Consider the following 10,730-nt stretch of genomic DNA (forward strand, 5'->3'; position numbering starts at 1 on the left):
ATAAGCCTCAAAGAGAAGATGATGGTGCGCTGTTCTAGATAAACAAATAAATGTCACAAAAGTCACCCACAACACCAAAAAATGAACATTTTAATACTCTGTGCTTTCAACCACTACTGTGGAAGACTTGCATTTTTAAAGATGGCATAATTTTATCTTTCTAGCTGGTTTTCACATAGAGGGTCACAGGACAGTTCTTTCCACTCTCTTATATCCCAAGTAGACCTCTTGAGTCTTCTGGGCACTAAGTGCAGATTTTCGTTTGTTTCCTCTACTGGTTTCAGTACACAGCTGTAAACATCCTACCAGCTGGATAAAGATGCAAGTAGAGTCAAAATCTATGTTTTGTTACAGCTGCTAAAGGAATGCTAATTGCAACACTCGACAGGCTAGCCGAACATCTGCTGGCAGCAACACACAGCAAAGTGGGCATCCCAGCCACCCTGAAAATAGAAAGGCATGAGAGCACGTGCATCTATAAACAGAGAAAGAGATGACCAAGGAAATCAAAATGTTGTTGAATTTATATACTTTCTGTATTCAAAAATTTACATGAAGAGTAAGGCTGGATCAAAGTATCTCAAAAGTGTATGCAAAATTGAATGTTGCCCTAGAGATGTGGAATGGGGACAGGATTGTATCTGACAGAGGGGAGAGAAAGGAAGGAGGGGAGGCTGCTGCTCCTGCTGCACTGGTAGGAATGACAGGTGCTGCTCTTCTGGGGAAAGACTGTTCCTTCTTGATAGCCATCGCCCTCAAACCATTCCTTGCTGGCAGTGGCAGCAGCAAATGTGGCGCTCTCAGAAGCGCAGGACAGAGCTGTCCCTGGTTGTTTGCACTCCATGGGGCAGCCTGTTTTGCCTGGAGTGATTCTGGTGAAGACTAACCACCAGGGAGCAAATGAAAAACACAAACCCCAAATGTTGCAGTACAGGCTTCAGTGGTCTCTTGCAGTTAACGTGCTTTGTGACTGTTAAAGGCACTTCGTGAACATTTCAAGGGAAAAAAAAAACAAACCACGTTTCCCACTCTTTTAAAATTAATTCAGAGTAAAAGTCCATACGTGCTACAGAAGTTTTTAGACATTTTCCCATTTTCAGTCTCCTTACAAGGCAGAAGTTAAATGACTCTACCTCCTGATGAAAGAAGCGTGGGGGGCAGGTTGCTGCAAGGGTGACTATGCAGCACGGCCGCACCTGCAGGACAACGGGACGAGCCACCACGGCTTTCCCTTCAGTTCCTCGACTTCGGCGCCAGCGGGAGGCCGGGGACAGCGCTTGTCCAGTTTTTATCTGCAAATCACCCGCAATCACCTGTTACATCCGCGTAGCGCTCCGGGAGCAGCTGCCAGCCGCAGGCACGGCAGCCCTCACCTCTGCCTCAGTCCCCGGGGTGAGGAGGAGGAGGAGGAGGAGGCGGGTGCCGCAGGGCAGCTCGCTGTCGCCCGCCCGCCCGCCCGCGCTCAGGAGTGCGGCGGGGCTCGACCTCCCGCCGGCGGTTCCCTGACGGAGAGGCAGCTTCGGCCCGCTCCCGCGGCGATGCGGCGGAGGGAGGACTGAGGGGCGGCGGGGGGCTGAGGGGCGGCGGGCTCTCCCCTCAAACACACCGCGGGGGGGGGCGATCGCGCCGCCACCGCGTTCGCGCCTTCCCGCCCCTGCGCATTGCGCGCGCACGCAGCGCCCCCCACCTCTTCTCCCCCGCTCCCCCCTCCCTCCGCGCTCCCTCAGCCGCCGCCGAGCCTCCGTGTCACGTGCCCTCCTTGCCCTCCCCGACAGCCAATGGGAGGCGCGCCGCGGGCCGCAGGGCCTTTATAAGGCGCCGCGCAGCGCGGCGGCCGCGGGCCGGAGGGGATTGTGACGGTCGTCGGGGGTCCGAGAGCGGCGGGGGTGTGTGTGCGGGCGTCTCGGTCTCTCGAGTTGCTTCCCTGTTCCGCCCGGGGGGCCGGGCCGGGCTGAGCCGAGCCGTCCGGGAAGGGGCCAGGTCTGTGCCGGGGCGGAGGGAGGGAGGAGGGGGTCGTGCCGGAGGCGGGCGGCTGGGGAGGGGCGGCCATGTCGGGTCCGCGCGGCGCCTGAGGGGATAGCGGGCTTCGCCGCGGCGACGCCCAGCGCTGGCGGGCGGGCCCTGCCCGCGGCGAGCGGGAGCGGCGCCTCGCCTCTGCCGGAAGGGAGAGCGGGGCCGGCGGGGGGCTCGGTGCCCGGCGGGGCGGCGGGTGTGGGCGCTGGCTGCCGAGCTCTCCGCGGGCGGCTCCGGGCGCGCCGTTGCGGGGCTGGCTCGCTCCCATCGCCGGGCGGGCGGCGGCGGCTCCGGGCGCCCGCTGACGGGCTGCGTGCGTGTGTGCGTGTCTCCTTGTCTCTGTCGTTCCCCCCTCCGTGTCGGAGCTCTCCGTCCTCTCTAACAAACTCTCTGCCTTGCTTCTCCCCCGTCCCCCGGGCTTCTGCTTTGTGGATGTTGGCGGCTTCTTGTTGTGACAGGAGAATGTGTGTGTGTCCTGGGCCCAGGCGGATCGGTATGTATCTCGCACCGGTACTCGCTGGAGCGCCGGGCTCGGGGGTCGGATGGGACCCGGGGAAGGGACTGCCAGGCTGGGCTGTGTCTGAGGGCTGAGGCCCGGCCGGAGGGAAGGATTAACGGTTCTGCTTGCCTTGAATGTTTCTTGTTCCTCCTCTCCCCTCCCCGACAGGCTAATTCATGCAGTTCTGTCGAGTGTCTGAAAGGTACCTGGGGTAAATGTTTTTGTCTGAAGCCCTGGGAATCTTTGGCACAGTTAAAGCAGGTGTTTTGCAGGAACCTGTCAGTGCAGCATCAGTTGGCCTTAGTTGTTATAACAAGCCTTTATTAAAGGAAGGGGTAATATTTTTTCTATTTTATTAGCGTAGTACTACAAAACCCACAAAATGGCCAATAGTGAGTCAGATGGTCAGATTATATTTGTGGCCTGAAAAGTAGCATTTGCACCCTGTTCTGGGCTTGGAGAGGTGTTTAATACTGGCTTGATTCTAATCTCTCGACAAATCTTGATTGGATTGTAAAATTTCTGCTTAATCTGTTTTCCTTCTCTGCCATCTCTTGATCAGCCATAATGAATTTGGGATCTTAAAGTAATTATTTAAGGTCTAGCTGGAGAGTCTGGTTATATTTGGGGTATCCATGTTGTGGGGATAAATGGGAGAAACTTAGGATAATTTCACTTCAGGTTGGCAAACTTGGAATGTCTCTTACTTAATCAACTAGGATTTATTAAATCTGATATGTGAAACAGACTAATATCTTAAGCTGACATGGATCTTCTGTAGATGATACAGGCCATGGAAAATTTGAGGCCAACTTCTTACTACTGTCTTGAATTTAATGTAATATTTGATAAACTAATGATTAAAAAAATCAGCAAAATATCCTCTAGTGGCACTGCAGAGCCACTATAACAGCAGTACTTTTGTGGTTTTGCTTCATCATGGATCAACAGCAAAACTGTCAGAACAGTTGTTGTGGCACCATGTATGGGTCAGCCCTGAACACAAATGCTTAGCAGTCAGGAGAATTAGATTCAGTTGGAGTTTAATGGGAGACCAGCACCGAATCTGAGGTGCTGCTGTGGACCATGCACATCTGTAGAACCTAGAGGTTCCCATTCTGTAAGCAAAACTGTTGCTTTTAAATGTCATGTGAGGAAATATACATAACTGTTACCAAAATAGCTCCATTATAATTAGAAGGCAGTGAATAGATTTTAAAATCTATATTTGGAGTTGCAGTTTCTTTCTGTCATGCTGTATGCATGTGAAGCCTGGACTGGAGAAAGACTTTCTGGGAAGCAAATGGCTAACATAAATTTAATATGCATGTGGAAGTTCAAGCCAGTACAGTGCTGCTGAGTGTCTGGACAGCTGCCTGTGGTCCACGGGGCTATAACCAGAGCTCTTCCTGGTAGGTGAACAACAGAAAACTACACAGTTCAGTCTTCGTAGCTGTCAGTGGGAGACCTGGGAGAGGTCGATGGACAAGAATTTTTGTCAGTGTAAGTAAAGACTGACAGTCACTAGTCATTAATAACTAGGAAGCCAGTGGCATGGTAGAAACATGAACTCTACTTTGCTTGCAGCACTTGTGTATCTTGTAACAGAGAAGCGGGTTCCACTCCTGGTTACTTAAGGAGAACAAGTAAGCTTGGAGGGAAGAATGTGACTTGCTTCCTTCTCTTGCAACACAGAGAATGAGGTGAAGCTTCATATATTTCCAGACCCTTCTCAGCTGGTCTGGGTAATCAGAATCCTGGGGCAGAAACTATGGAAAGCTTACAGAACAGGGTGATTGCAGAATGCAATTCTTCCTATGTTGCATGATCCTTTAGATTGAGTATAGGGGCTTACTGCGTATTTTATAGGGGTTGTGTCTCATCTGAAATACTGGTATGCCTGCTTGTCTAAAAAAAGCAATCAATTTAGTGACTGAAGCACCTTGCACAACACAGCAGTATCCACTTTTTCAGTAGAACAATTAAATCTGATACAGTGGTGCTGATAGACTAGTACTTATGACTGCAGTAAGCCTTGTATAAGAGAATTTGTAATGGTCTTATGTAAGAAGTTTTATGATGAAACTTGATCATAAAAGTTGGAAAGAGAAAACTGAATTCGCTTTAACTGTGTGTACTTCATTCACGCAAGGCACGGTTCAGCTTTTTTCCACTATGGAATTCTTTTCTCAAGTACAACATTGTAAAAGACTTCCTGATAGTGAGGCATAGTGAGTAAGGGATTTAAGAGGCACTCACACTAATGTTGTGACTGGGTATGTAAATGGGGACAAGGAAGAGTATGTTAGAATAATCTTTCTTCAGAGGAATGAAAAATTAAGGAAAGTTTTTGGTTTTTTTTTTTTTTTTAGATGTGGCAAAAAGTAGTAGAATACTTTTCTTGGATATTAAACTTAATAGTTTATCTTAACACTGAACTAGCTTTAGGCTATTGTGCAGGGCTCTATTCTAGTCATGGAAGCAAACAGTTTGCCTGTAGTCCTTCAATTGAGTAGCTTTTTAAAGGAATTTATAATCCTAAAAATTACAGGGGTAGATGAGTTTCTGGTAGGAGAGATGCATCTGCTTTCTGCCTCTTGTATTCATATCTGATAAGCTGGAAAATTGCTGCATAGGCTGCTGTGGCTATTTCACACATGTACACCATGGTGTCCCGCAAGTTTGAAGTTTTACATGTGAAAGGGGGGAGAAGAAACAAAACCTGCTACTGACTTGTGATTGCCTGAAGAATATCTGCTGTCTATGACCTGCTGCTTGCTTTTGTCATCTAAACCATCTTCATCTTAAACGTAGTCGTATGTCATCTCAAAGTTGTTTCTTGAATCTTACTGTTAGATGCTTTATCTCTTCTTCAGCTTTACAGAAAGAGTGAGTTTTCCTCCTTGTGTGCCACATCTGGCTGTCAGCTGGGAAATCAGCAGAAAGACAAATCTCCATAAAAGCCTCGTAGAAGGTGGCCATACTGTAGAGTGCTCCATGCTAACTGTTGTCTTAAGTTCTGTTTGAAGCTGCATTGTCTGTCTGGATGATGTTCTCACTTCCTGCCTGCCATCTGGCTGGGTATAAGAGATAAAATATCTGTGCTGAACTTAAATATGGTATATCTTTTTTGTTATTGCCCAATGTAGTGTCTATAAACAAGCGCCTCTTAATGCCTTTTCTTTCTCAAGACCTGTGAAACTATGAACTTCATATATTAATCAACTTTGTTAGGGGCTGTAAATGTCATAACTCAGAGTTCTGGGAAAAATCTGTTAGCTGTCCCCCTAAGCGTAGTTGTTCTCTTGTCTTTCAGCAATTCCAGTCCGAAGCTCCAGGCTACCATTGTTGTCTGATGCCATGCCAGCACCAGCTCATCTGTTTCCACTGATTCGTAACTGTGAGATTAGCAGAATATGCAGTACTGTATGTTACTGCCACCATAAACATCTCTGTTGTTTATCATCTCATTTTGCTCACAGTCACTTCAGATATGCACCTCAGAAGAAATTTGTGGCACTTTATAGGCCAAAGGAGAACTTTAATCACTTTATTCACGTGAGGGATTATGCTTCTACGCCACAGAGATTTTACCTCACTCCTCCACAGGTCAACAGCATTCTGAAGGCAAATGAATACAGTTTTAAAGTTCCAGAATTTGATGGTAAAAATGTAAGTTCTGTTCTTGGCTTCGATAGCAACCAGTTGCCTGCTAATGCTCCGATAGAAGACCGGAGGAGTGCTGCCACTTGCTTACAGACAAGAGGGATGCTTCTGGGTGTGTTTGATGGCCATGCAGGTTGTGCTTGTGCTCAAGCTGTCAGTGAAAGACTGTTTTACTATATTGCTGTCTCTTTGTTACCTCATGAGACTTTACTTGAAATAGAAAATGCTGTGGAAAGTGGCAGAGCTCTATTGCCCATTTTACAGTGGCACAAGCATCCCAATGATTATTTTAGCAAAGAAGCTTCCAAGCTTTACTTCAATAGTCTAAGAACTTACTGGCAGGAGCTCATTGATCTCAACAGCGGAGAGACTACTGATGTGAAAGAAGCTTTAATCAATGCTTTTAAGAGGCTTGATAATGATATTTCTTTGGAAGCTCAAGTAGGAGATCCAAATTCTTTTCTCAACTACCTAGTACTGCGAGTAGCATTTTCTGGTGCAACTGCCTGTGTGGCCCATGTGGATGGTGTTGACTTGCACATTGCAAACACAGGTGACAGTAGGGCAATGCTTGGGGTTCAGGAAGAAGATGGGTCTTGGTCTGCAGTTAATCTGTCCTATGACCACAATGCACAAAATGAACATGAAGTGGAACGTGTGAAAATGGAGCATCCAAAGTCTGAAGAGAAAAGTCTTGTGAAACAAGATCGACTCTTAGGTCTCCTGATGCCTTTCAGAGCTTTTGGTGATGTGAAGTTTAAATGGAGTATTGAACTACAGAAGAGAGTAGTAGAATCAGGCCCAGATCAGCTGAATGACAATGAATATACAAAGTTTATTCCTCCAAACTATCACACTCCCCCATACCTCACAGCTGAGCCAGAAGTTATACATCACAAATTACGGCCACAGGATAAGTTCCTGGTTTTGGCCACAGATGGGCTGTGGGAGACTATGCATAGGCAAGATGTGGCTAGAATTGTAGGGGAGTACCTCACCGGTGTTCACCATCAGCAGCCAATAGCTGTTGGTGGCTATAAGGTAACTTTGGGACAGATGCATGGTCTCTTAACAGAAAGGAGAGCAAGAATCTCTTCAGTATTTGAAGATCAGAATGCAGCAACTCACCTGATACGTCATGCAGTGGGTAACAATGAGTTTGGCACTGTGGATCATGAGCGACTGTCCAAGATGCTTAGTCTTCCAGAAGAGCTTGCTCGAATGTATAGAGATGACATTACAATTATTGTGGTGCAGTTCAACTCACATGTTATAGGTGCATGTCAAAATGAGGAACTGTGAATTTAACATAGTGAACTAGTTACCAAAGTTGTAACAATGGCCAGTATGAGCAGCAAGTAAAAAACAACCAGCCAATAATAAAGCCCCCAAAACCCCTCAGCAAACAAATCGGTTGCTTGCTAGATACACCATATCTATTGTTCCTGCCTTCCCCTGGAGCTCTAAATACATGGGAAGTGCTGTTGACCTAATACAAATTTGAAGAGGATGTCATAGCTTGGGAAAAGGTTTTTGTAATAACTTTGCACTATTGATTTCATTAATGTTGCTAGAAGAATATCTTGAATTTGGCAGACTCGGATGAGGGAGGGAAGGAGGATAAAGAATTAACTATCAAAGATCTGGCTGTTCAAGAAACAAAGCCTGTTTATAAATAGCTGTAAATATCTACACATTATCTTAAAAGAAAAGATGAGTAAAAAGGAGTATTGTTGAATTCTTACAGGGCTAATTTGTGCAAAGTAGATATGTTTTTTTGTGAATACTACTGTTTCTTTCAAGCAGAAGGTCACTTTAACCAAGTAAATCTTCAGTGTAACAAAGTTGTCCCTCTTTCATATAGACAATGTCATTCACTTAAGTATATTTGTCTAAGTGTTGACTTTCAATGCAGGTCTAAGCCATAATCAATACCTGAGATTCTGTTACAGCTTAATCATATCTTATGCGCAGTAACTTCTACACTTCTTGTGCATCAATAGTTGCTTGGCTGTGGGTTTCTGCACAACTTGTAGGGCAATAATACATTACAACCTGCAGTAAGATATGAGATAACTTCGTGGAGGACTTTAGTTTGCAGTATGAAGAAACTTGCAGACTTTCAGAAATTCACTGTTGTTCATCAAGACTGTGTTGGCTTTCCTAAAGGTCATGTCCTTCATGGACTCCACCCCTGTCTGGTATTACTTATCTGGGAAATAAATTTTCACCTGAAAAGATCAGGAGGTCATTGCTAACCTCTTTGTAGCTTTGTAATTTGCACTCATTGTCACTTTGGCTATTTCAAATCATCACATACTGGATGTCTTGCACTTGAACTCATATTTGTAAGTTGGGTTAAAAATTACAAATTACAAAAAATTGAAATACGGCTTGTAAATAGTGTTTTAGTTGGGAAGCTAACTGGCATGCATGTGTATGTTTAATGCCTTTTTCTAGCAAGTCTTTATTAGCAGCTCTGTATTTCTGGACAGCTGCTGTATGCATGTTCTTACAGTCCAGAATGCTATCACAGAGCAATATCTGAAATGGGTCTCTTTGGCTTGTAATGGTTGAAGTTGAACTTAAGATTGGCTATAACTTGTGTGCCTGAAGTTGTTGGACTTGTAACTCTAAAAAGTAGGGACTGACAACAAATTTATTGGTCATCATTGCATCTATTTCAGATATGTTGCATTGTATACAGATTTATTTTAACCTGCCCATAGGTTAAAAACTGAAATGCTGGCTGAAATACCAGCCCTTGATGACTGAGAGAACACATGTAACTTGATTCCTGTGTTTTAGAGAACAATGGTAGGTCAGCATATTTCACTTTACAAAGGTGTTTCAGTTAAAATACCTCCCTAGGCTTCATCATAGCTAATTAAATCAACATTTAAAAACCTAGCTTATTTTGGTTAATTGAGTATGTGGCATTTTCTACTAAATACAGATATTGCCAATTAATGCTACTGTTACATAGGGTACACTTAGTTTGAACAATGAACCTGTGCTATAGTAAACATTGGCTCCTCAAATGCACAAATGTTATGTGTACTTAGTGGCCTGCAGCTTCAATATGTCTGTTTCTTTACCCAACCTTAAATATCAGGATTAATGTTGCTGTGAGATTAATGATATCTAAGTTCACAGTCAAGATGCATACAACCCTTCTTTATTTGAAGGGAAAAGGGGAACTCTAAAATGCTTAGACAAGTACTGGCTGTTGACATTGCTTCTGTATGTTGTGTTTTGATGACTGTCATTAGCTAGGTCAATAGACTTTATGTTCGATCATTCAAATGCAGTATGTATCTAAGCTGTTGCAGTATTTAACTTTCTTACTTTTTTTACTGTTAAAGCTCTATTACCTGTATTGATGTATTTAACCTATGATTATTGATAAGGATTTGGTACAAGTCATAGCTAGAAGAACTGAACATTGGTCCCATGGATACAACTTTTATTGAGGAAAAGCTGCTTTTTGTAGTAAATGTGTATGTATGGGGTCAGACAAAATAATATTTATGTATTGCCTGGAGACTTGCTCAGTATGTATGCAGTGAACAGAAGCAGTGTAACTGCCTGCTGAACAGGTCACCTGAACAAACATCTTTTAACAGATTCCAATAAAATGATCAATTATGCAGAAATCCATGTGTATTGAATTGATACAGAATGTGATAGCTATTCTACTAGGACTGAAGCTTATGAATTACTTGCATTTCAAGAATGTGTTCTGTTGTGTCATCCCTGTTATGAATAGACCAGGTGGCCAAACAAAGTATACATGGAAACAGACTGAGAATTGGACTTTAGAGCTCTTAAATGCCACTGTGAGGCTTGAACTCCTACATCAGGCATGCTGGTGCTGCTGCCCCTGGCAGCAAAGCTCAAATCTTTGTCAGTTACCACTCTGCATGTCTCAGTTCCCATCATCTCATGATTACCTTCAGGGGCAGTGCTGCAGGTAAAGCAGCGTAATTTGAGATCATTAAGTTGTGGACTGTACCCTTTATAGAGTACTACAGCATTTCATAAACAATCTAAAATACTTACGTGCAGATTAAAATGGCATGAGAATGAATTGATGGCAAACTAAATAGAAACAGCTCTTCTGCCACAGGCAGCGGGCTTGTTCTGTTTGTATTGTTTACCAAACTTGTTGCGTTGCAGAAAGTGCTGCTACTTTAGATGCAAGGGGGATGCTGTGATTACTTTTCCAAATAAGGATTTCACAGCTGCAAATATATGGCTCAACCCAGAAAGATGGCTGAATCTTGACAGTCAATGTGTGCCTTCAAGTTCACCTTTAAATCTTGAATATTTAAAACTGTTCTAGATGAATGTGTCAACAGAACAGGTTACCAGTAGTACTAGGTAAGAGAGGAGTGGGAGATCTCTTAGTCTATGCTTCCAACTTAAGCTCTGTTAACTCTGTTCCCTTGTGTTCAAAATGGTATGTGCATTATATTTGCTTTTGACAGTTTTACAATTACCGTTGTGATAACTTGCATGTTCTCCATTTGCCCTCTCTGAGCATGACTTG

The 10,730-nt window shown here is 44.4% G+C and overlaps 1 protein-coding gene across 3 annotated transcripts; it reads left to right on the forward strand.

Annotated features, from left to right (window-relative positions):
• Positions 1 to 1,883: 1,883 nt before the first annotated feature.
• On the forward strand, positions 1,884 to 9,834 carry PDP1 (pyruvate dehydrogenase phosphatase catalytic subunit 1). 3 transcript variants are annotated; one of them, XM_052788113.1, is made up of 3 exons: positions 1,890 to 1,980; positions 2,472 to 2,506; positions 5,829 to 9,834. In XM_052788113.1, the coding sequence occupies exons 2-3, from the start codon at positions 2,476 to 2,478 to the stop codon at positions 7,478 to 7,480; spliced, it is 1,683 nt and encodes a 560-aa protein (XP_052644073.1). In that variant the 5' UTR covers positions 1,890 to 1,980; positions 2,472 to 2,475; the 3' UTR covers positions 7,481 to 9,834. The 3 variants fall into 3 exon arrangements, with proteins under 3 accessions (XP_052644074.1, XP_052644073.1, XP_052644072.1); XM_052788114.1 differs by lacking the exon at positions 2,472 to 2,506 and having other exon boundaries at positions 1,884 to 1,980; XM_052788112.1 differs by lacking the exon at positions 1,890 to 1,980 and having other exon boundaries at positions 2,068 to 2,506.
• The last annotated feature ends 896 nt before the right edge of the window (positions 9,835 to 10,730 follow it).

Source organism: Harpia harpyja, chromosome 5, assembly GCF_026419915.1.
Source record: "Harpia harpyja isolate bHarHar1 chromosome 5, bHarHar1 primary haplotype, whole genome shotgun sequence".
In the NCBI taxonomy this organism is placed as follows: domain Eukaryota; kingdom Metazoa; phylum Chordata; class Aves; order Accipitriformes; family Accipitridae; genus Harpia; species Harpia harpyja.

Bases quoted from the DNA above. Each gene is read 5' to 3' on its own strand.
- PDP1 (XM_052788112.1), top strand. From the start codon at position 2,446: ATGTTGGCGGCTTCTTGTTGTGACAGGAGAATGTGTGTGTGTCCTGGG. The intron at 2,507-5,828 runs GTATGTATCTCG...CTTGTCTTTCAG, and splicing joins TCCTGGGCCCAGGCGGATCG to CAATTCCAGTCCGAAGCTCC.